This window comes from Bombina bombina, chromosome 2, assembly GCF_027579735.1.
Source record: "Bombina bombina isolate aBomBom1 chromosome 2, aBomBom1.pri, whole genome shotgun sequence".
In the NCBI taxonomy this organism is placed as follows: Eukaryota; Metazoa; Chordata; class Amphibia; order Anura; family Bombinatoridae; genus Bombina; species Bombina bombina.
In genome coordinates, this window is record NC_069500.1 from 1,328,119,492 (window position 1) to 1,328,146,434 (window position 26,943).

The 26,943-nt window shown below is 41.3% G+C and overlaps 1 protein-coding gene across 1 annotated transcript in view; it reads right to left on the reverse strand.

Annotated features, from left to right (window-relative positions):
- Positions 1-26,943, reverse strand: part of HTT (huntingtin) — a gene marked incomplete in the record, with an annotated part of 1,068,170 nt that overhangs the window by 750,987 nt on the left and 290,240 nt on the right. The window contains 1 exon segment of the mRNA XM_053704193.1: positions 20,975-21,133. Coding sequence (XP_053560168.1) covers positions 20,975-21,133 — 159 coding nt within the window.

Genomic DNA, 26,943 nt, shown 5'->3' on the forward strand with positions numbered 1-26,943 from the left:
AAACCACCTTATCTGCATGGAACACCAGATAGGGCGGGGAACACTGCAGAGCAGATAACTCTGAAACTCTTCTAGCAGAAGAAATTGATTTAGACTCCAGGGAGGAGTCAAAGGTGACTGTAAAACAGAATTTATGTTTACCTGATAAATTACTTTCTCCAACGGTGTGTCCGGTCCACGGCGTCATCCTTACTTGTGGGATATTCTCTTCCCCAACAGGAAATGGCAAAGAGCCCAGCAAAGCTGGTCACATGATCCCTCCTAGGCTCCGCCTACCCCAGTCATTCGACCGACGTTAAGGAGGAATATTTGCATAGGAGAAACCATATGGTACCGTGGTGACTGTAGTTAAAGAAAATAAATTATCAGACCTGATTAAAAAAACCAGGGCGGGCCGTGGACCGGACACACCGTTGGAGAAAGTAATTTATCAGGTAAACATAAATTCTGTTTTCTCCAACATAGGTGTGTCCGGTCCACGGCGTCATCCTTACTTGTGGGAACCAATACCAAAGCTTTAGGACACGGATGAAGGGAGGGAGCAAATCAGGTCACCTAAATGGAAGGCACCACGGCTTGCAAAACCTTTCTCCCAAAAATAGCCTCAGAAGAAGCAAAAGTATCAAACTGGTAAAATTTGGTAAAAGTGTGCAGTGAAGACCAAGTCGCTGCCCTACATATCTGATCAACAGAAGCCTCGTTCTTGAAGGCCCATGTGGAAGCCACAGCCCTAGTGGAATGAGCTGTGATTCTTTCGGGAGGCTGCCGTCCGGCAGTCTCGTAAGCCAATCTGATGATGCTTTTAATCAAAAAAGAGAGAGAGGTAGAAGTTGCTTTTTGACCTCTCCTTTTACCGGAATAAACAACAAACAAGGAAGATGTTTGTCTAAAATCCTTTGTAGCATCTAAATAGAATTTTAGAGCGCGAACAACATCCAAATTGTGCAACAAACGTTCCTTCTTTGAAACTGGTTTCGGACACAAAGAAGGTACGATAATCTCCTGGTTAATGTTTTTGTTAGAAACAACTTTTGGAAGAAAACCAGGTTTAGTACGTAAAACCACCTTATCTGCATGGAACACCAGATAAGGAGGAGAACACTGCAGAGCAGATAATTCTGAAACTCTTCTGGCAGAAGAAATTGCAACTAAAAACAAAACTTTCCAAGATAATAACTTAATATCAACGGAATGCAAGGGTTCAAACGGAACCCCCTGAAGAACTGAAAGAACTAAATTGAGACTCCAAGGAGGAGTCAAAGGTTTGTAAACAGGCTTAATTCTAACCAGAGCCTGAACAAAGGCTTGAACATCTGGCACAGCAGCCAGTTTTTTGTGAAGTAACACCGACAAGGCAGAAATCTGTCCCTTCAGGGAACTTGCAGATAATCCTTTTTCCAATCCTTCTTGAAGGAAGGATAGAATCCTAGGAATCTTAACCTTGTCCCAAGGGAATCCTTTAGATTCACACCAACAGATATACTTTTTCCAAATTTTGTGGTAAATCTTTCTAGTTACAGGCTTTCTGGCCTGAACAAGAGTATCGATAACAGAATCTGAGAACCCTCGCTTCGATAAAATCAAGCGTTCAATCTCCAAGCAGTCAGCTGGAGTGAAACCAGATTCGGATGTTCGAACGGACCCTGAACAAGAAGGTCTCGTCTCAAAGGTAGCTTCCAAGGTGGAGCCGATGACATATTCACCAGATCTGCATACCAAGTCCTGCGTGGCCACGCAGGAGCTATCAAGATCACCGACGCCCTCTCCTGATTGATCCTGGCTACCAGCCTGGGGATGAGAGGAAACGGCGGGAACACATAAGCTAGTTTGAAGGTCCAAGGTGCTACTAGTGCATCCACTAGAGCCGCCTTGGGATCCCTGGATCTGGACCCGTAGCAAGGAACTTTGCAGTTCTGACGAGAGGCCATCAGATCCATGTCTGGAATGCCCCACAGATGAGTGACTTGGGCAAAGATTTCCGGATGGAGTTCCCACTCCCCCGGATGCAATGTCTGACGACTCAGAAAATCCGCTTCCCAATTTTCCACTCCTGGGATGTGGATAGCAGACAGGTGGCAGGAGTGAGACTCCGCCCATAGAATGATTTTGGTCACTTCTTCCATCGCTAGGGAACTCCTTGTTCCCCCCTGATGGTTGATGTACGCAACAGTTGTCATGTTGTCTGATTGAAACCGTATGAACTTGGCCCTCGCTAGCTGAGGCCAAGCCTTGAGAGCATTGAATATCGCTCTCAGTTCCAGAATATTTATCGGTAGAAGAGATTCTTCCCGAGACCAAAGACCCTGAGCTTTCAGGGATCCCCAGACCGCGCCCCAGCCCATCAGACTGGCGTCGGTCGTGACAATGACCCACTCTGGTCTGCGGAATGTCATCCCTTGTGACAGGTTGTCCAGGGACAGCCACCAACGGAGTGAGTCTCTGGTCCTCTGATTTACTTGTATCTTCGGAGACAAGTCTGTATAGTCCCCATTCCACTGACTGAGCATGCACAGTTGTAATGGTCTTAGATGAATGCGCGCAAAAGGAACTATGTCCATTGCCGCTACCATCAACCCGATCACTTCCATGCACTGAGCTATGGAAGGAAGAGGAACGGAATGAAGTATCCGACAAGAGTCTAGAAGTTTTGTTTTTCTGGCCTCTGTCAGAAAAATCCTCATTTCTAAGGAGTCTATTATTGTTCCCAAGAAGGGAACCCTTGTTGACGGGGATAGAGAACTCTTTTCCACGTTCACTTTCCATCCGTGAGATCTGAGAAAGGCCAGGACAATGTCCGTGTGAGCCTTTGCTTGAGGAAGGGACGACGCTTGAATCAGAATGTCGTCCAAGTAAGGTACTACAGCAATGCCCCTTGGTCTTAGCACAGCTAGAAGGGACCCTAGTACCTTTGTGAAAATCCTTGGAGCAGTGGCTAATCCGAAAGGAAGCGCCACGAACTGGTAATGTTTGTCCAGGAATGCGAACCTTAGGAACCGATGATGTTCCTTGTGGATAGGAATATGTAGATACGCATCCTTTAAATCCACCGTGGTCATGAATTGACCTTCCTGGATGGAAGGAAGAATAGTTCGAATGGTTTCCATCTTGAACGATGGAACCTTGAGAAACTTGTTTAAGATCTTGAGATCTAAGATTGGTCTGAACGTTCCCTCTTTTTTGGGAACTATGAACAGATTGGAGTAGAACCCCATCCCTTGTTCTCTTAATGGAACAGGATGAATCACTCCCATTTTTAACAGGTCTTCTACACAATGTAAGAATGCCTGTCTTTTTATGTGGTCTGAAGACAACTGAGACCTGTGGAACCTCCCCCTTGGGGGAAGTCCCTTGAATTCCAGAAGATAACCTTGGGAGACTATTTCTAGCGCCCAAGGATCCAGAACATCTCTTGCCCAAGCCTGAGCGAAGAGAGAGAGTCTGCCCCCCACCAGATCCGGTCCCGGATCGGGGGCCAACATTTCATGCTGTCTTGGTAGCAGTGGCAGGTTTCTTGGCCTGCTTTCCCTTGTTCCAGCCTTGCATTGGTCTCCAAGCTGGCTTGGCTTGAGAAGTATTACCCTCTTGCTTAGAGGACGTAGCGCCTTGGGCTGGTCCGTTTCTACGAAAGGGACGAAAATTAGGTTTATTTTTTGCCTTGAAAGGCCGATCCTGAGGAAGGGCGTGGCCCTTACCCCCAGTGATATCAGAGATAATCTCTTTCAAGTCAGGGCCAAACAGCGTTTTCCCCTTGAAAGGAATGTTAAGTAGCTTGTTCTTGGAAGACGCATCAGCCGACCAAGATTTCAACCAAAGCGCTCTGCGCGCCACAATAGCAAACCCAGAATTCTTAGCCGCTAACCTAGCCAATTGCAAAGTGGCGTCTAGGGTGAAAGAATTAGCCAATTTGAGAGCATTGATTCTGTCCATAATCTCCTCAAAAGGAGGAGAATCACTATCGACCGCCTTTATCAGATCATCGAACCAGAAACATGCGGCTGTAGCGACAGGGACAATGCATGAAATTGGTTGTAGAAGGTAACCTTGCTGAACAAACATCTTTTTAAGCAAACCTTCTAATTTTTTATCCATAGGATCTTTGAAAGCACAACTATCCTCTATGGGTATAGTGGTGCGTTTGTTTAAAGTGGAAACCGCTCCCTCGACCTTGGGGACTGTCTGCCATAAGTCCTTTCTGGGGTCGACCATAGGAAACAATTTTTTAAATATGGGGGGAGGGACGAAAGGAATACCGGGCCTTTCCCATTCTTTATTAACAATGTCCGCCACCCGCTTGGGTATAGGAAAAGCTTCTGGGAGCCCCGGCACCTCTAGGAACTTGTCCATTTTACATAGTTTCTCTGGGATGACCAACTTGTCACAATCATCCAGAGTGGATAATACCTCCTTAAGCAGAATGCGGAGATGTTCCAACTTAAATTTAAATGCAATCACATCAGGTTCAGCCTGTTGAGAAATGTTCCCTGAATCAGTAATTTCTCCCTCAGACAAAACCTCCCTGGCCCCATCAGACTGGGTTAGGGGCCCTTCAGAAATATTATTATCAGCGTCGTCATGCTCTTCAGTATCTAAAACAGAGCAGCCGCGCTTACGCTGATAAGTGTTCATTTTGGCTAAAATGTTTTTGACAGAATTATCCATTACAGCCGTTAATTGTTGCATAGTAAGGAGTATTGGCGCGCTAGATGTACTAGGGGCCTCCTGAGTGGGCAAGACTCGTGTAGACGAAGGAGGGAATGATGCAGTACCATGCTTACTCCCCTCACTTGAGGAATCATCTTGGGCATCATTGTCATTATCACATAAATCACATTTATTTAAATGAATAGGAATTCTGGCTTCCCCACATTCAGAACACAGTCTATCTGGTAGTTCAGACATGTTAAACAGGCATAAACTTGATAACAAAGTACAAAAAACGTTTTAAAATTTTAAACTGAACACACTTTATTACTGCAATTGCGAAAAAACATGAAGGAATTGTTCAAAATGCACCAAATTTTCACCACAGTGTCTTAAAGCCTTAAAAGTATTGCACACCAAATTTGGAAGCTTTAACCCTTAAAATAACGGAACCGGAGCCGTTTTGAACTTTAACCCCTTTACAGTCCCTGGTATCTGCTTTGCTGAGACCCAACCAAGCCCAAAGGGGAATACGATACCAAATGACGCCTTCAGAAAGTCTTTTCTAAGTATCAGAGCTCCTCTCACATGCGACTGCATGCCATGCCTCTCAAAAACAAGTGCGCAACACCGGCGCGAAAATGAGACTCTGCTTATGCTTTGGGAAAGCCCCTAAAGAATAAGGTGTCTAATACAGTGCCTGCCGATATTATTATATCAAAATACCCAGATAAAATGATTCCTCAAGGCTAAATATGTGTTAATAATGAATCGATTTAGCCCAGAAAAAGTCTACAGTCTTAATAAGCCCTTGTGAAGCCCTTATTTACGATCGTAATAAACATGGCTTACCGGATCCCATAGGGAAAATGACAGCTTCCAGCATTACATCGTCTTGTTAGAATGTGTCATACCTCAAGCAGCAAGAGACTGCACACTGTTCCCCCAACTGAAGTTAATTGCTCTCAACAGTCCTGTGTGGAACAGCCATGGATTTTAGTGACGGTTGCTAAAATCATTTTCCTCATACAAACAGAAATCTTCATCTCTTTTCTGTTTCTGAGTAAATAGTACATACCAGCACTATTTCAAAATAACAAACTCTTGATTGAATAATAAAAACTACAGTTAAACACTAAAAAACTCTAAGCCATCTCCGTGGAGATGTTGCCTGTACAACGGCAAAGAGAATGACTGGGGTAGGCGGAGCCTAGGAGGGATCATGTGACCAGCTTTGCTGGGCTCTTTGCCATTTCCTGTTGGGGAAGAGAATATCCCACAAGTAAGGATGACGCCGTGGACCGGACACACCTATGTTGGAGAAACAGGCTTGATTCTAACCAGAGCCTGAACAAACGCTTGAACGTCTGGCACAGCTGCCAGTCTTTTGTGAAGTAAAACAGATAAAGCAGAGATCTGTCCCTTCAGAGAACTTGCAGATAATCCTTTCTCCAAACCTTCTTGTAGAAAGGATAGAATCTTAGGAATTTTTATCTTGTTCCATGGGAATCCTTTAGATTCACACCAACAGATATATTTTTTTCCATATTTTATGGTAAATTTTTCTAGTTACAGGCTTTCTAGCCTGAATCAGAGTATCTATTAAAGAATCTGAAAACCCACGCTTTGATAAAATCAAGCGTTCAATCTCCAAGCCATCAGTTGGAGGGAAACCAGATTCGGATGTTCGAATGGACCTTGAACAAGAAGGTCCTGTCTCAAAGGTAGCTTCCATGGTGGAGCCGATGACATATTCACCAGATCTGCATACCAAGTCCTGCGTGGCCACGCAGGAGCTATCAAGATCACCGAAGCCCTCTCCTGATTGATCCTGGCTACCAGCCTGGGAATGAGAGGAAACGGTGGGAATACATAAGCTAGGTTGAAGGTCCAAGGTGCTACTAGTGCATCTACTAGAGTCGCCTTGGGATCCCTGGATCTGGACCCGTAGCAAGGAATCTTGAAGTTCTGACGAGAGGCCATCAGATCCATGTCTGGAATGCCCCATAATTGAGTTATTTGGGCAAAGATTTCCGGATGGAGTTCCCACTCCCCCGGATGGAATGTCTGACGACTCAGAAAATCCGCTTCCCAATTTTCCACTCCTGGGATGTGGATTGCAGACAAGTGGCAGGAGTGATCCTCCGCCCATTGAATTATCTTGGTCACTTCCTCCATCGCCAGGGAACTCCTTGTTCCCCCCTGATGGTTGATATATGCAACAGTCGTCATGTTGTCTGATTGAAACCTTATGAATTTGGGCTTTGCTAGTTGAGGCCAAGCTTTGAGAGCATTGAATATCGCTCTCAGTTCCAGAATGTTTATCGGGAGAAGAGATTCTTCCCGAGACCATAGACCCTGAGCTTTCAGGGGTTCCCAGACCGCGCCCTAGCCCACCAGACTGGCGTCGGTCGTGACAATGACCCACTCTGGTCTGCGGAAGCTCATTCCCTGTGACAGGTTGTCCAGGATCAGCCACCAACAGAGTGAATCTCTGGTCTTTTGATCTACTTGAATCATCGGAGACAAGTCTGTATAATCCCCATTCCACTGTCTGAGCATGCACAGTTGTAATGGTCTTAGATGAATTCGTGCAAAAGGAACTATGTCCATTGCTGCAACCATCAATCCTATTACTTCCATGCACTGCGCTATGGAAGGACGAAGAACAGAATGAAATACTTGACAAGAGCTTAGAATTTTTGATTTTCTGACCTCTGTCAGAAAAATCCTCATTTCTAAGGAATCTATTATTGTTCCCAAGAAGGGAACTCTTGTTGACGGGGACAGAGAACTTTTTCCTTTGTTCACTTTCCATCCGTGAGATCTGAGAAAGGCTAGGACGATGTCCGTATGAGCCTTTGCTTTTGACAGAGACGACGCTTGAATCAGGATGTCGTCCAAGTAAGGTACTACTGCAATGCCCCTTGGTCTTAGAACCGCTAGAAGGGACCCTAGTACCTTTGTGAAAATTCTCGGAGCAGTGGCTAATCCGAATGGAAGTGCCACAAACTGGTAATGCTTGTCCAGAAAAGCGAACCTTAGGAACTGATGATGTTCCTTGTGGATAGGAATATGTAGGTACGCATCCTTTAAATCCACCATGGTCATAAATTGACCTTCCTGGATGGTGGGAAGGATCGTTCGAATGGTTTCCATTTTGAACGATGGAACCCTGAGAAATTTGTTTAGGATCTTGAGATCTAAAATTGGTCTGAATGTTCCCTCTTTTTTGGGAACTATGAACAGGTTGGAGTAAAACCCCATCCCTTGTTCTCCTATTGGAACTGGATGAATTACTCCCATCTTTAACAGGTCTTCTACACAATGTAAGAATGCCTGTCTTTTTATTTGGTTTGAAGATAATTGAGACCTGTGGAACCTTCCCCTTGGGGGTAGTTCCTTGAATTCCAGGAGATAACCTTGAGAAACTATTTCTAGTGCCCAAGGAACCTGAACATCTCTTGCCCAAGCCTGAGCAAAGAGAGAAAGTCTGCCCCCCACCAAATCCAGTCCCGGATCGGGGGCCATCCCTTCATGCTGTTTTGGTAGCAGTGGCAGGCTTCTTAGCCTGCTTACCCTTGTTCCAGCCTTGCATCGGTCTCCAGGCTGGTTTGGGTTGTGAAGTATTACCCTCTTGCTTAGAGGATGTAGAATTAGAGGCTGGTCCGTTTATGCGAAAGGGACGAAAATTAGGCTTATGTCTGAAATAATCTCTTTCAAATCAGGACCAAACAGTGTTTTACCCTTGAAAGGGATGTTAAGCAATTTTGTCTTGGAAGACACATCCGCTGACCAAGACTTTAGCCAAAGCGCTCTGCGCGCCACGATAGCAAACCCTGAATTTTTCGCCGCTAACCTAGCTAATTGCAAAGCGGCATCTAAAATAAAAGAGTTAGCCAATTTAAGTGGTTGAACTCTGTCCATAACCTCCTCATACGAAGATTCTTTATTGAGCGACTTTTCTAGTTCTTCGAACCAGAAACACGCTGCCGTAGTGACAGGAACAATGCATGAAATTGGTTGTAGAAGGTAACCTTGCTGAACAAACATCTTTTTAAGCAAACCCTCTAATTTTTTATCCATAGGATCTTTGAAAGCACAACTATCTTCTATAGGAATAGTAGTGCGTTTGTTTAGAGTAGAAACCGCCCCCTCGACCTTGGGGACTGTCTGCCATAAGTCCTTTCTGGGGTCGACTATAGGAAATAATTTCTTAAATATAGGGGGAGGAACAAAAGGTATGCCGGGCCTTTCCCACTCCTTATTTACTATGTCCGCCACCCGCTTGGGTATAGGAAAAGCATCGGGGAGCACCGGAACCTCTAGGAACTTGTCCATCTTACATAATTTCTCTGGAATGACCAAATTGTCACAATCATCCAGAGTAGATAATACCTCCTTAAGCAGTGCGCGGAGATGTTCTAATTTAAATTTAAATGTTACAACATCAGGTTCAGCTTGTTGAGAAATTTTTCCTGAATCTGAAATTTCTCCCTCAGACAAAACCTCCCTCCTGGCCCCTTCAGATTGGTGTGAGGGTATGTTAGAACAGTTATCATCAGCGTCCTCTTGCTCTTCAGTGTTTAAAACAGAGCAATCGCGCTTTCTCTGATAAGTAGGCATTTTGGATAAAATGTTTGCAATAGAATTATCCATTACAGCCGTTAATTGTTGCATGGTAATAAGTATTGGCGCACTAGATGTACTAGGGGCCTCTTGTGTGGGGCAAAACTGGTGTAGACACAGAAGGGGATGATGCAGTATCATGCTTACTCCCCTCATTTGAGGAATCATCTTGGGCAATATCATTATCTGTGGCATCATTGTCCCTACTTTGTTTGGACACTATGGCACAATTATCACATAAATTTAAATGGGGAGAAACCTTAGTTTTCATACATATAGAACATAGCTTATCTGATGGTACAGACATGTTAAACAGGCTTAAACTTGTCAACAAAGCACAAAAACGTTTTAAAATAAAACCGTTACTGTCACTTTAAATTTTAAACTGAACACACTTTATTACTGAATATGTGAAAAAGTATGAAGGAATTGTTCAAAATTCACCAAAATTTCACCACAGTGTCTTAAAGCCTTAAAAGTATTGCACACCAAATATGAAAGCTTTAACCCTTAAAATAACGGAACCGGAGCCGTTTTTACATTTAACCCCTATACAGTCCCAGCTATCTGCTTTGCTGAGACCCAACCAAGCCCAGAGGGGAATACGATACCAAATGATGCCTTCTATAAGCTTTTTCAGTGGTTCTTAGCTACTCACACATGCATCCGCATGCCTTGCTTTCCAAAAACAACTGCGCATTAGTGGCGCGAAAATGAGGCTCTGCCTATGACTAGAAAAGGCCCCCATCTGAAAAAGGTGTCCAATACAGTGCCTGCCGTTTTTTTTAAAACAATCCCCAAGATTATAATAACTATAAGAGTTATAATCTGCCAAATATGTTTAGTAAAGTAATCGTTTTAGCCCAGAAAAATGTCTACCAGTTTTATAAGCCCTTATGAAGCCCTTTATTCTTTTACTTAAACTAAGAAAATGGCTTACCGGTCCCCATAGGGAAAATGACAGCCTTCCAGCATTACAAAGTCTTGTTAGAAATGTGGCCAGTCATACCTCAAGCAGAAGAGTCTGCAAACTGTTTCCCCCAACTGAAGTTACTTCATCTCAACAGTCCTGTGTGGAAACAGCAATCGATTTTAGTAACGTTTGCTAAAATCATCTTCCTCTTACAAACAGAAATCTTCATCTCTTTTCTGTTTCAGAGTAAATAGTACATACCAGCACTATTTTAAAATAACAAACACTTGATTGAAGGATAAAAACTACATTTAAACACCAAAAAACTCTTAGCCATCTCCGTGGAGATGTTGCCTGTGCAACGGCAAAGAGAATGACTGGGGTAGGCAGAGCCTAGGAGGGATCATGTGACCAGCTTTGCTGGGCTCTTTGCCATTTCCTGTTGGGGAAGAGAATATCCCACAAGTAAGGATGACGCCGTGGACCGGACACACCTATGTTGGAGAAATAAAATTTAAGAAGCTGTTCATTCCTGGTTCTCACATGATTTGTCAAGCTTTGACATATACCCTGCAAGTATAAATCCAGATTAATTCTAACTGAAGATGGCCACTCTAAGTGGTATCATATTAGCTAAAGGCTAAGGAATCATGCTTACATATACACCCACTATACTCACAAATACCAGATGTAACAATGATTCCCACAAAGTATTCCAGAGAAGGATTTGGACATTGGGATATACTAGAAACACAGCAAAAATAACCAGCAATATGAAGCATCACTAACACTATCCTGCTTGATCTTGCATGCAAAGGCCAGAAACATATTAAGAAAACTCCAAAGACAAGTCAAGTATACAGTGGGACTACTTGCTGGGTATCAGACATGCTGTATGTAAGCATGTAGCTGGACTATATCATCAGCAAGCATGCTGTGCTGAGGAGCCAAACCTCCACTTGTCGTTTGTTCAAACTGAGGAGAAGGCGGCAATACAATAGAAAGTAAAGTATGAGGACAGTTGAGATTTATGTAGGAAGGTATTTGGTTTTTTTAGTTGCATTTTTTACTTCCAAACATAATCTTTAAAAAGTGTGGCACGTCTTACATGTGAAAAAGCAAAACATTTATGAAAAAAAGAATTTTGCTTCCATTTTTTTTTTACATTTTAAAGTGACAGAATATAAATAGATTTATTTGGTCTCACCAAAGTAGAACCACAAAAAATAAATTGTTCGGTGTGAAGAGAAGTCTAACTTGTCCTGAAGTATAAATATGCTACACATTGAATTACTTTTTAGAGTTATTTAAATAAAACAAACGTTAGGTTTTATTATTTAGGTATCTATGGTGTGCTGCATCTTACAAGTAGATGTGTCACATATGCCAAAATATGTAACGTGTACTAAGTTTTCCTTCAAATGATATTTGAATATCTGGTAAAACAATTTATGCAAAAAAAGATTACTGGCTTAGCTCAGTAAATGTTTCTATCAACACATCAACTGGAAATGATGGCATTCAATAAAGTTGAAGCCATGTGTCATGATTCCTTTTATTCTTTATAATCGAGCCAACAGTGCAAGCACTTACAAAACTGAGAACTACAGAATAACATTTTGCACCTCTTCTTTGACCTTTTAACTCTCCCAAGAAAGCAACTGGTGAATAAACTGTGTGCCAGTGTACCTAGAACAATTGATGCTGTCTTGAAGGCAAAGGGTGGTCACACCAAAAATGTATTTGATTTCGATTTTTCTTCTATTTAATCACTTTCCATTTTGTTAATTGTTAAAAAAACAAAATGTATGCTTACCTGATAAATTCATTTATTTTGTGGTGGTGAGAGTCCACGAGCCATAACATCTGTGATTAAGTTAATCTCGAGACAGGGAAAAAATTCCCAAACAAAACAAGATATTTAATCCCTCCCACTTCCTGATTCCCCTCAGTCTTCTGTATAGCCAAGAAAGGACAAAACAGAAAGCAGGAAGAACAAAGCTGGGAAAATGAGGGGCATGCCAGAGCCGTCGGAATAGGGAGGGTAATTGTGGACTCTACCAGGGATCCTTTCATAAGGTGTTGAGTCCACAAGCTATAACATCTGGAATTTATTACCCAAGATGTGGAGTCCCCCATACCATCAAAATAAGACAGTAGGAATTATAGGAAGATGTTCTGTCAGAATAAACTACCAATCAGAAAAAAGCTACCCTAGCAAAGCGCATGCGCTATTTGATGTCACCGCATTCCAAATCAGCATTACAAATATGTTTGGAGTGCTGTGACCTCAGACAGCGCATGTACAGTTATTGGGTAGCTTTTTCTGACGATGGAGGAATTCTTCAAGCTATGACTCATTCTGACAGATTTTACAGTGTTATGCAAAACTTCTGGGGGTAGGTCAAAATACATTTTTAACCCCTACAAGTTTGCATTTCAAAAGTAAAGAGTGGAAAAAAATTAAAGATTCTGGTGGATGGTCAAAAACATAATTTATGCTTACCTGTTAAATTTATTTATTTCCGGATATAGTGAGTCCACGGATCATCTTAATTACTGTTGGGATATCACTCCTGTCCAGCAGGAGGCGGCAAAGAGCACCCCAGCAAAGCTGTTAAATACCACCCCCTTACCCATAACCTCCAGTCATTCGACCAGAAGCAAGGAGAAAGGAAGTGACAAAGGTGCATAAGTGCCTGAGGTTTACATAAAAAATAAAAACTGTCTGAAAATAAGGGCGGGCTGTGGACTCACTATATCCGGAAATAAATAAATTTATCAGGTAAGTGTAAATTATGTTTTCTTTCCTAAGATATAGTGAGTCCACAGATCATCTTAATTACTGTTGGGAACCAATACCCAAGCCATAGGACACTGGTGATTAGGGAGGCACAAGACAGGTAACCTTAAACAGAAGGCACCGTTGCTTGAAGAACCTTTCTCCTAAAAGAAGCCTCAGCTGAAGCAAAAGTATCAAACTTATAAAATTTAGAAAAAGTGTGTAAAGATGACCAAGTGGTAGCTTTGCAAATCTGTTCTACAGAAGCTTCATTTTTGAAGGCCCAAGATGAGGAAACAGCCCTTGTGGAATGAGCCATGATTTTCTTAGGAGGCTGCTGTCCAGCAATCTCATATGCCAAACGAATAACACTCCTCAGCCAAAAAGAAAGAGAAGTAGCCGTAGCTTTCTGACCCTTGGGTTTTTCAGAAAACACAACAAACAAAGAAGAAGACTGGCGAAAATCCTTAGTCACCTGTAAATAATATTTCAACGCACAAACCACATCCAGGTTGTGCAACAAATGCTACTTCTGAGAAAAAGGATTAGGACACAGAGAAGGAACAACAATTTCTTGATTAATATTCCTATCCGAAACAACTTTTGGAAGGAAACCTAAGGCAGTACGCAGTACCACCTTATCAGAATGAAAAATAAGGTAAGGAGATTCACACTACAGTGATGAGAGCTCCTAAACTCTTCTAGCCGAAGAGATAACAACCAAAAACAAAACCTTCCAGGTTAACATTTTAATATCCAAAGAATGCATAGGCTAAAACGGAGCCTGTTGAACTCTAAGAACCAAATTAAGACTCCATGGAGGAGTAGCAAACTTAAACGTAGGCCGGATTCTAATCAGGGCCTGTCAAAAAGACTGCACATCTGGCACATCTGCCAGACGCTTGTGCAACAAAATAGATAAAGCAGAAATTTGACCCTTCAGGGTACTTGCAGCTAAACCCTTCTCCAGACCCTACTGGAGAAAAGACAAAATCCTAGGAATCCTAACTCTACTCCAAGAGTAGCCTTTGGATTCACACCAATATAAGATATTTACGCCATATCTTGTAGTAAAACTTTCTAATAACAGGCTTCAGAGAAACGAGATTTGGATGAAGGAAGGGCCCCTGAAGTAGAAGGTCCTTCCTTAATGGAAGACTCCAAGGTGGAAGAAACTACATCTCCACCAGATCCGCATACCAGATTCTGCGAGGCCATGCCGGAGCAATGAGAATCACTGGTGCCCTCTCCTGTCTGATTCGAGCAATGACTCGTGGAAGGAGAGCAAATGGAGGAAACACATACGCTAGGCTGAAGTCCCAAGGAACTGCCAGCGCATCTATTACCAAAGCCCGAGGATCTCTCGACCTCAACCCGTACCTTGGAAGCTTGGCATGCCATGAGATCCAGCTTTGGCTGCCCCCACTTGCAAACCAAGTTGGCAAACACCTCCGGGTGAAGTTCCCACTCCCCGAGATGAAACGTCTGTCTGCTCAGAAAATCCGCCTCCCAGTAGTCCACCCCTAGAATGTGGATTGCAGACAGAAAGCAATTGTGGGTCTCTGCCCACTGAATAATCCTGGCTACCTCTGTTATGGCTAAGGAACTCCGAGTTCCTCCCTGATGATTGATGTAAGCCACTGATATTATATTGTCTGACTGAAACCTGATAAACTGGGTTGAAGATAACTGAGGCCAGGCCAGAAGAGCATTGACGATTGCCCTCAGCTCTAAGATGTTTATGGGAACAAACGCTTCCTCCCAAGTCCATAGACTCTGAGCCTTTAACGTAACGAGCCCCAGACAGCTCCCCATCCCAGCAGGCTGGCATCCGTGGTCACAATCACCCAGGAAGGCCTGCGAAAGCAAGTTCCATGAGTGAGATGTTCCTGAGACAACCACCACAGAAGAGAATCTCTTGTCATCTGATCCAGAACAATTCGTGGAGACAGATCCGCATAATCCCCGTTCCATTGACTGGGCTGTTGCCAGACCAAAAGGAAGGGCCCCAAATTGAAAATGTTTGTCTAGGAACGGAAACCTCAGAAACTTGTGATAATCTTTGTAGATGGAAATATGTAGATACGCATCCTTTAAATCCACAGTAGTCAAGAACTGACCTTCCTGGACCAGAGGAAGGATGGAGCGAATAGTGTCCATCTTGAAAGACGGAACTCTGAGGAATTTGTTTACACTCTTGAGATCTAGAATTGGTCGGAAAGTTCACTCTTTTTTGGGAACCACAAACAGATTGGAATAAAAACCCAGACCTTGTTCCTGTATTGGAACAGGAACTATTACTCCAAGGTCGGACAGATCCTGAACACATTTTAAAAATGCCTCTCTTTATCTGGTTTACAGATAATCTTGAAAGATGGAACCTGCCCCTGGGAGGAAAACTTTTGAACTCCATTTTGTACCCGTGGGACACTACGTCCACTGCCCAGGGATCGAAAACATTCTGAACCCAAGCCTGAGCAAACAGGGAAAGTCTGCCCCCACAGGATCCGCTCATGGACCGGGGGCAGACTCCTCATGTTGACTTTGAGTCAGAGACAGGCTTCTTAGACTGCTTCTCCTTGTTCCAGGCCTGATTGGACTTCCAGGAGGACTTGGACTTTTCCTGCTTAGCAGAGGATGGGGAAGGTTTGCCTGAAAAGTTTGAAAAGAACGAAAATTACTCTGGCGACCCTTGGTCTTATTTCTCTTATCTTGAGGGAGAGAATGACCCTTACCTCCCGTAATATCAGAAATAATTTCAGCTAATCCTGGTCCAAACAAAGTTTTACCCTTGTAAGGAATAGACAAAAGCTTAGATTTTGATGACACATACGCAGACCAGGACTTCAACCATAAGGCCCTGCAAGTTAAAACAGCAAAACTAGAAAATGTTGCTCCCAACCTGATGACCTGTAAAGAGGCATCCGTGATAAATTAATTAGCTAACCTAAAAGCCTTAATCCTATCTTGGATCTCCGCCATAGGCGCATACGTCTGAATAGAATCAGACAAAGCATCAAACCAATATGCTGCTGCACTGGTAACAGTAGCAATACACAATGCAGGCTGCCATTCCAGACCCTGGTGAACATAAATCCTTTTAAGCAACGCTTCCAACTTCTTATCCATAGTATTTTTAAAGGAACAGCTATCCTCAATGGGAATAGTGGTCCTCTTAGCCAAGGTGGAAATCGCTCCCTCCACCTTGGGGACTGTCTGCCAAGACTCACTAACAGAATCAGCAATTGGAAACTTTTTCTTAAAAATAGGAGAAGGGGAAAAAGGAACCCCTGGCTTCTCCCACCCCCGTGCAATAATCTCAGACGCACGGTCAGGAACAGGAAAAACCTCCACCTCTGAGGAAACATCAAAATACTTGTTAAGTTTATTAGATTTCTTTGGAATAACTTCTAACGTAGTATCAGAATCCTCCAAAGTAGCCAAAACCTCTTTAAGAAGCGCACAGAGGTGTTCAAGCTTAAATCTACAAATCACTGCTTCAGAATCAGAAGAAACAACCATACTCTCTGAATCTGAAATTTCCCCCTCAGACGCTATGGAAGAATCCTTCCCCCTCAGACCTATGGGAAGAAACATTCAGCATAGCCATACTTGATTCAGATACCTTGACAAATGAATCCTTATATCTCCTTTTACGCTTTCCCTGAAACGCAAGAAAAGCCGCCAGGGCATTAGTTACCGCAGAGGATATCTGGGTAGAAATGTCCTGCAAGGAAACTCCAACTGGAGTAGAAACACTGGGCACTGCATGAGATGACACTGAATGAAGGGACACATGAGGAGAAAGCTGTGGCATATTCTGAACAGGAGACCCCTGAACAACATCCACCCCAGCTAATGATGGATCAGGAAAAATCTTTTCCCTACACTGTAAGGTCCTCTCAATACATGAGGCACAAAAAGGCATTGGAGGTTCCACATTAGAATCAAGACACAAGCTCCATGTAACATCTTGCAAACCTTCTCCATCTTTATGGCTTCAAAAAAATTTAAAAACAAAAAACAATACTGTCACTTTAAATTTTAAACTGCAACTTTTTTACTGCAAAAAAATACAATTGCTTTAAAAACTAAAACACACCTTCAGGAAGCCTCCTTACCTCAACAGACCCTGCTAAAGCGCCTACCTGACCCCCTGAAGCCGGAAAATATTGGCAATCTGGACACAGCAGCCTTTGAAAGCAATGAAAACCGCCAAACAGAATAAGGCCTGCCCATTCATGGGCGTGGCTAAAAGACCGGCTTCCATTACAGTGAAAAAAAAAGAAAGAAAGGAGAGGCTCTGTGTGGTTTTTTAAAACGTTTTTCTGAGTGTCATACAGTGCCCAAATACTGCCCAAATATAAACCCACACTGGTTTAACAGTCCCTGTACCCATCAAAGTGCCAAACTCTCTTTTAATAAAGAAATAAAAACCGACACTTACCTGAGTCACATCTGCCAGACAGCAGGGCAGCTCACAGATATGGAAAGGCTTCCTCCCTCCATAGACTCGTGGAACAAATGAAGGACTGATTAAAGTTAATCAGGCATTCAGGGAAGGGCAGCATCAAACATGAAAGGCACGGTGAAATGAAAAATCCCACCAGTTTTCAAGTGCTCAATAGCCACCACAGCTCTACTGAAGAGACTGATGTGGAACACAGCTAGACCCCAGTAAAAAAACAGAACTAACAGCTCTGCTTTAAAAATAATAAACTCTTGATTGAAGAATCTACGGAAACCTAAAAACATTATCACCTCCTTGCATAGGCAAAGAGAATGACTGGAGGTTATGGGTAAGGAGGTGGTATTTAACAGCTTTGGTGTGATGCTCTTGGTCGGCTCCTGCTGGACAGGAGTGATATCCCAACAGTAATTAAGATGATCCGTGGACTCACTATATCTTAGGAAAGAAATACATTTTTAACCCCTACCAGCTACCTCTGTGACTGCACATGCCTAAAGTGCCCAAAGTGAATGTCTAGATGTTAATAAAAAGATAAAACAAGCAGCAGACAGCCAAACCAGTACTGAAACATAACAGCAGGGGTTATGGAATAGGAATATACTGTAGATCAAAAGACAAGTCCCTGCGACCAATTCTAAAGGGTTTATGAAAAAATTCAAATGAGATGAAGAAGAATCACAAACCATGCCCCATATGCATCCCTCTAACAAGCACTGTACTCTTAGGGGAAACCGGACCTCAACATAGACTGAAAGCACGAGGGCTCATGAGCGCTAACCTGAAGGCCGACGCGCAACAATAAAAATCCAACAAAGGGGAATAATTTATAGATTTTGTCCCAAGACAACTATAGATACCTGCATAAGGCTATAGAGTGTCATATAGAAAAAAATATGATACTTACCAATAAGTCCAATAAACCAGTAGAAAGTCAAACCAGTACTAAAACATATCAGCAGAGGTAATGAAATATGAGTATATTGCAGATCCATAGATGGAGGCAAAACACACAAGTCCCTGTGACAAATTATCCCATGAGTTGAAAAAGGAGCCACTAACCATACACCATATGCATCCCTCTGACAAATAAATGTACTATGAGGGGAAAACAGGCCTCAACAATGACTGAAAACCTCTCTCTGTAGAATCAAATGCAGATATTCATTTTTCAACCACCTCCAGTGGAGGCAAAGACAAGACTGAGGTAGGTGTAAGGTAGGAGGTTTTTTTGGAGCGCATGGGATTTGGGAATCTTTGCCTTCTCCTATTAGTAAGAAAGAGTAATTCCCAGGAGTAACGGATTGTGGACTCTCACCACCTGTATGAAAGAAAGTACCTTTCCTGGAAAATGGAAGGTGTAAAAATCTACACCTTAACCCTATATCCGCTAACCAAGGTATTTACCATAGCACCCTTCTAGCAAGAACTGCTAGAGCTGCATTCTTGGTTCTTAAGCTAACAATGTCTATAATTGCTTCGCAATTATATTCGCAGTGAATCTAGAATGTATTCAGACACCATTTAAGATAAAAAGTTGCACCAAAGGGTAACTGTTCCCGCTGAACAGTCAATGCTAACCAATGGATTGAATAAGCAAAACACAGAAAGTCAGAAAAAACCTCTCACAATAGTAAGAAAATAGTTCTCCCTTAAAAGGGAGAAAACTATTTTAAATCCTGTTCTATCAAGGAGTCCTGAATCACTGACATAGTTTCCACATCAGCGGAAGAACTGCAAATGATGACTGTGCCTTTGTGAAAAGAGGCATAACCCGAACACTTCCTCAATAGGAGCTCAGAGGCAATCATTAAAAATAAATAAATAAATAAATAAATAGGAGAAAACCCTCTGTTACCTCCCTGAGCATAACTTAAAGGATAGGGGACCCTGCCCTGGAAAGTCTACAGCGTTGGTTAGAATTTCCAATACAAATAGTGGAAAGTTGTGCAAGAGTGTATAGAAACACAGGTTTACAAAACACTAATTTTAATCATAGGTGGCGAAAAACACTCATTGTCTTTCCAGTTTCCATAAAGTACACACTTCTGACTTGAAAGATATGTGTCTTTGAGCCACTGGAGGGCTCTATAGAACTTCCCTTTAAAGGAATAGAATGTACAGTAAGAGAGAGGCCAGTTCTAGCCTGCTCCCTCATTGTGACATTAGGAAATAAGGACAGGCAGACCATTGTACAATAGTACACACAGAGCTGAAAGTTAAAGGAGAGCGTAACAAATTTGCATAATTTCCTTTTACCTGCAAAAAACAAAGGCACACAAGTATTATACTTTTATATATTTAAATACAAGTCTGAATACCAACAGCGTGGGAAGATTTTAGCAAGAGGCTGCTGAGCGCCTAATAAGTGGAACCTTTACTCACAGCATAGAGAGTTGCAAAGCAAGTTCTAAATCTCTTTGGCACCTTACCCACACTGGTTGCTGACCGCACCGGAGCATCGCATTGAAAGTGTTCACTTTTAATGGCCACTGCAATGCTGCCCACTGAAATAGCCAATGGTGTGTTGTGGAAACCGAACCGCTGTCCACAGTAAAAATCACATCTGTGCTGTTCACTATAAAGGCCACCGCTGTTACTGCAATGACCACCTCTGCACTGCTTACAGTAATAGCTACCACTGTCACTGTATTGGCTACAGCTGCGATCAGGATATTTGTGTTGCTTACTGTTATGGCTACAGTTGTGACTGTATTGGCCACTGCTGTGCTCATGATATGAGTGAAGTGCATGGGAGTTCTGCAGGAAAAACTACACAAAACAGTTAGCGCATGCGCTTCTATAGCACAGCACAGTGAAACCCTCCTCACACGCCCTATATTTAATGACACTTAGCCCTTCTTATAACACGTTACCACCTGCAGGCTTGTGAGTGTATATCAAACCTGTACTTGCCACTCAAGCACCCACTCTAATGATCTTACCCATCTCACGTATCGGGATCCAGTCGATGAGCTCATTCTAGTTAGATAGCACCAACTCTGAATCTTGCATAGAAAGTACCCCAATGAAGCCAAGATGAGGGGGCCACAGGATAAGTCCCAGCGACTCTGTGGCAAGCTAATGAATTGCATTCACTGCTAATGGTACTCCTCTACGCCCTTTTGCACTATTCTCTATACTCAGAGGGGGATAAAGGGCTTCTCAGCAGTTTTAGCACCCCATTCTACAAAGCTATATCAGGGCATCACATCATTTCATATGTTCTTCTGTGAAGGCAAAAAATAAGACTATAGTGAACAGGAAGTGGGAGGAATTAAAGCTTGTTGTGTTTGGGAAATTTTTAGCCTGCCTCCTGGTGGAGAGAAACTTAATCCCCAATGTTATGGCTTGTGAACTCTCACCACCTTATGAAATAAACTATTAACATTTATATTTTTAAAGCATTTTTATGTTACAGCTTTTTTTTTTTTACACCTGCCTAAACGTTTTGCACAGTAGTATAAAAATAACGGGGGGGGGGGGGGGGGGGGGGAGGGGATCTGATTAAAAACATCAACTATTCAAAATTATGTTATACCTGTGCAGTTTCTTACAATGGCCAGCCAATGTGCAGCATCAAATCTCGATTTATGGAGAATGGAAAAAACAATGGTTCCACAGAGAATAGCTGTAGCTCCTCTAATCTGGGGGTCCCCGTGGTTAATGTAATTCAGAATATCTGAGAGATACTGCATATCTATGGTGAAAAGAAGGCAGAATTAAGCAGTGAAAGCAAAATGTGTATGAAGAAATATGTAATAATGCAAACTCTTAAAGTGGCATAAAAGACAATAGTATGTTGGGGGTATACAAGGGCAATGCATACAAAAAAAAAAAAAAAAAAATCTATGATCAACATCATGTACATACTCCAAAACAGGTACAGACTTATATATGAACCGTACACTAGTTTAGCAGCTTTGGACTTTTTGGAAGTTCCAATCTCAGAGTTCACTATTTTTTTTCTTTCTTGATATTAATCAAACTTTATATTTCAAAGAACATACCAATAGTATTCATATGAAGTCCATTTAAAAATTAGAAGAGTAAAACTTGACCCTTTATGCTTGTGTTTTATAAACAACTAGTAAATTGCCTAAACCGGCTATATAGATGCATAGAGCAATACATAAACTAATTTTGAGGTAGCCCTATTTTGGAACAATTAAAGGGACAGGAAACCCCAACATTTTCATGATTTGGATTATACATACTATTTTAAAACAACTTTCTAATTTAATTCTATTATCAAATTGGCTTCATTTTCTTGTTATCCTTTGCTGAAGAAATAGCATTGCACTACTGCCAGCTAGCTGAACACATCTAGTTAGTCAATAACAAGTCTCAAATGTGTGCAGGCACCAATCAGCAGCTAGCTCACACTAGTGTAGGATATGTGCATATTCTTTTTCAACAAGACAATGAAGCCCATTTAAAAATAGAAGTGAATTTATTAGTGTCTTAAAATTACATGCTTTATCTGAAAAATGCAAGTTTAATTTTGACTTTGATATCCCTTTAAAGGTAATGAGATAAATTACTCATCAGGCTTCAAAATTGTTATAAAGTGACCATATATGTAATAATTTTATTTTGTATGTAGGTCTCTTACAGTGCTGTACATAGTTGCATATACACAAAACATTTACTTTAATGTCATTTTCAATACGTTAGCTATACGTTTTTAAGTTTCAATGAAAATGGTTGTATAGAGACAAATAGCAATGAAAAGATCAGTTAAAGGGACAGTCTAGACCAGAATTTTTATTGTTTTAAAAGATAGATAATCCCTTTATTACCCATTCCCCAGTTTTGCATAACCAACACAGTTATAATAATATACTTTTAACCTCTGTGATTATCTTGTATCTAAGCCTCTGCAAACTGCCCCTTTTTTCAGTTCTTTTGACAGACTTGCAGTCTAGCCAATCAGTGCCTGCTCCCAGATAACGTCACGTGCACGAGCACAGTGTTATCTATATGAAATATGTGAACTAACACCCTCTAGTGGTGAAAAACTGTTAAAATGCAATCTGAAAAGAGGTGGGCTTCAAGGTCTAAGAAATTAGCATATGAACCTCCTAGGTTAAGCTTTCAACTAAGAATACCAAGAGAACAAAGCAAAATTGGTGATAAAAGTAAATTGGAAAATTGTTTAAAATTACATGCGCCATCTGAATCATGAAAGTTTATTTTGGCCTAGACTGTCCCTTTAATACAGAGACAGAATGCAATAAAGATTCAAATAAAGTAAAAGATAAAAATTCAATGTATATTATATCCAAGTTCTTTTTATTTGGCAGTGGACTGAGGTGAAGGAATTTACATATACCTGTAGTCCAACAGGGAGGTTTTATTTGAAGTGTTAAAGGGAAACTTGGTTAATACACAGATTTTGAGTGAATTTAATTATATCACTAACCTATTATGGCCAATACATAACTCCATGCAAAAAGTTTACAACCCAAAAATACCGACCTTGGCCTAATCAAAGGGGAGTTTATTAACTCAACTGTATGGATTTAAATCATTTTTAATAGGAGAACGTTAATTTGAGAAGCAGACTTTCAATGCAAGGTTACAACCACAATATGATACAAAGAGCTTATTCCCAGGTAGAGGGTATAGACTGACAGATTCTCCTGCAAGATCATCCATCTGATAAATTATTTTCTTTTTTTGGCAGTGAGAATCCACAAAATCCATTCATAACCTATGGAAAAATACTTCACCTGGCCACCAGGAGGAGACAAAGACACCCCAAACAAAGCACTAAAATATCCCTCCCACTTCCCTACCCTCTTTGATGTTGATGATGAGGATAAGGAAAAGTAGAGAGATAAAAAGCTGTACAGAGGTGCCATAGGACTGCCACCACTACAGTAATCAGGACGGGTTTGTGGACTCTAACTGCCAAGTATGAAAATAATTTATCAGGTAAGCATAAATTATATTTTCATTCTAATGTCAGTGAGAGTCTATGAAATCCATTCATAACCTATGAGAAACCAATACCTAAGCAGTGGAGTCCTCGAAAAATTTAGGGAGGGAAAGGTAGGGAAGGCAGTCCTAAGAACTAGGCACCACCTCTTGAAGAACCTTTCTCCTAAAAGATGGCATAGCTGAGGCAAAAACATAAAACCAGTACATTTTTCGGGGAAAGTATGTAATGAAGACCAAGTAGAAGCCTTACATATCTGTACATATCTGTTCAACTGAAGCCTCATTCTTGAAGGCACAGGAAGACGACACCACATGAGTAGAACATGCAATAATTCATGATGGATCCACTTCTATATAAGCCATGCAAATCAAACTTCTGAGTCCGAAGGATAGGGTAAGTGCCGAGGCTTTTTGAAACTTGCGCTTACCGGAATACAGGATAAACAAGGAAAATGATTGACGAAATTCCTTGGTAGAATGAAAATAAAACTTTGAAGCTCTAACAATAACATAATTTATGTAAGAACTTACCTGATAAAAATTTCTTTCATATTGGCAAGAGTCCAAGAGCTAGCGACGTATGGGATATACATTCCTACCAGGAGGGGCAAAGTTTCCCAAACCTCAAAATGCCTATAAATACACCCCTCACCACACCCACAATTCAGTTTAACGAATAGCCAAGTAGTGGCGTGATAGAAAAAGGAGTAAAAAGCATCAAAAAAAGTAACTGGAAAAAATTGTGCTTTATACAAAAAATCATAACAACCATAAATTGGGTGAGCCTCATGGACTCTTGCCAATATCAAAGAAATGAATTTATCAGGTAAGTTCTTACATAAATTATGTTTTCTTTCATGTAGAGGGAGGGATAAAATAAACACAGCCATTTTCCGCTGAAACATTAAATCCACAACCAAAAGATTAGGTTTTTCTTATAATTGAAAAGTAAAAAAAAAACTTAAAACATAAGCAGATTAATCAAACTGAAACAGCTGCCTGAAAAACTTTTCTACCAAAAACTGCTTCCGAAGAGGCAAATATATCAAAACGGTAGAATTTAGTAAATGTATGCAAAGAAGACCAAGTCGCTGCTTTGCAAATCAACTGAAGCGTCATTCTTAAAAGCCCAACAGCAGGTTACTGTTCAGCACTCTGTTTTTGAGGTTATTTATCCGTGCAGGCTGCAAGGGTCCATACCAAAAAACCCAAAAATAAGTAGAAAGTTTGAGCTGCAGCAGCACTTCACTTTAGGGAATAGATAGAATGGTATTTGTGAGTAATTTTTCTCCCCTTAGTGATAAAATACAAGGGATTATAAGAAAGCACTGGAGTGTACTAAGTGAATGTAACCCTAAAGTGAAGGAATTTCAAGTACCGCCAATGCCTGCATACAGGAGGGGTAAAAATCTTAAGGATACCCTTGTTAGGGCAGATATAGGACCCGGTAAAACGAAAGTGCAGAGGTATATTGACAAAAAAAACAATGGTTGCTTTCCCTGCCTAAATTGTACTAACTGTAACAATATGGTGCGGGGCTCTACATTTTGCCACCCACGTACAGGCAAGAAATTTTTGATTAGAGGTTATTTCACCTGTAACACAGAATATGCTGTGTATCTAATCAAATGCCCCTGTGGGTGGGGCTATGTAGGAGAGACCACCCGTAAGGTGCGCGAGAGGTTGAACCAGCACAAGAGTAGCATAAGAACAGGAGATGTAGATGCACCTGTGGCTCACCATTTTTTGACAGCTGGGCATAGTCTGAATCAAATTAGATTTCAGATTATAGATCATGTAGAGAAACCCAGGAGGGGGGCAACAGAGAGAAAAAACTTCAGCAAAAAGAATTGTTTTGGATCTATACATTAGGTACTATGTGGCCAGGAGGTATGAATAGAGAAATGGATTGGAGTATTTTCTGATTACTGTCCCATTAATATAAGAGGTAAAGGCTTAAAAAAGGTCTAAAAAATTCTTAGGGCTAATAAAAAGTATAGGTATCTTTGATTTAGAATGTCTATGTGGTGTACACACAATGATAAAACAACTGTGAAGTTATATGAGAATCTCTAAGAAAAGAGGTGTGTGAACACTAGGTGGAGTTAACTGATGTAGATAGATTATCACAGGTGTGTATTATAATCGAATGGGAGGGGTTAAGGGTATTTTAAGCCTGTATGTGTCAGTGTGATTTTATACATGATTAAGGACAGTTGGTCCGAAACGTTGTAATTTCTTATTGGCATAAATAAAAATCTTTTTATTCAGTGCTGCTGCAGCTCGAACTTTCTACTTATTCTTAAAAGCCCACAAAGTGGAGACTGATCTAGTAGAATGAGCTGTGATTCTCTGAGGCGGGGCCTGACCAGACTCCACATAAGCCTTTTGAATCAAAAGCTTTAACCAAGATGCCAAGGAAATGGCAGAAGCTTTCGGACCTTTCCTAGAACCAGAAAAGACAACAAATAGACTAGAAATCTTCCTAAAATCTTTAGTAGCTTCAACATAATAATTCAAAGCTCTTACCACATCCAGAGAATGTAAAGATCTCTCCAAAAAATTCTTAGGATTAGGACACAAAGAGGGGACAACAATTTCCCTATTAATGTTGTTAGAATTCACAACTTTAGGTAAAAATGTAAATGAAGTCCGCAAAACTGCCTTATCTTGATGGAAAATCAGAAAAGGTGACTCACAAGAAAGAGCAGATCATTCAGAAACTCATCTAGCAGAAGAGATAGCCAAAAGGAACAACACTTTCCAAGAAAGTAGTTTAATATACAAAGAATGCATAGGCTCAAAAGGAGGAGCCTGTAAAGCTCTCAAGACCAAATTAAGACTCCAAGGAGGAGAGATTGATTTAGTGACAGGCTTGATACGAATCAAAGTCTGAACATAACAGTGAATATCAGGAAGTTTAGCAATCTTTCTGTGAAATAAAACAGAAAGAGCAGAGATTTGTCCCTTCAAGGCACTTGCAGACAAACCTTTATCCAAACCATTCTTCGAATTCTAAAAGAATGCCAGGAGAATTTATGAAAAGAACACAATGAAATATAAGTCTTCCAAACTCTATAATAAATCTTCCTAGAAACAGATTTATGAGCCTGTAACATAGTATCAATCACTGAGTCAGATAAACCTCTATGACTAAGCACTAAGTGTTCAATTTCCATACCTTCAAATTTAATGATTTGAGATCCTGATGGAAAAATGGAAATTGAGACAGAAGATATGGTCTTAAAGGAAGTGGCCAAGGCTAACAACTGGACACCCAGACAAGATCCGCATACCAGAACCTGTGAGGCCTTGCTGGTGCTACCAGAAACACAAATGAATGTTCCATGATGATCTTGGAGATCAATTTTGGAAGAAGAACTAGAGGTAGGAAGATATAAGCAGGTTGGTAAAACCAAGGAACTGCTAACGCATCCACCGACTCCGCCTGAGGATCCCTGGACCTGGACAGGTACCTGGAAATTTTCTTGTTCAGATAGGAAGCCATCAGATCTATTTCTGGAAGACCCCACATCTGAACAATCTGAAAAAACACATCTGGAT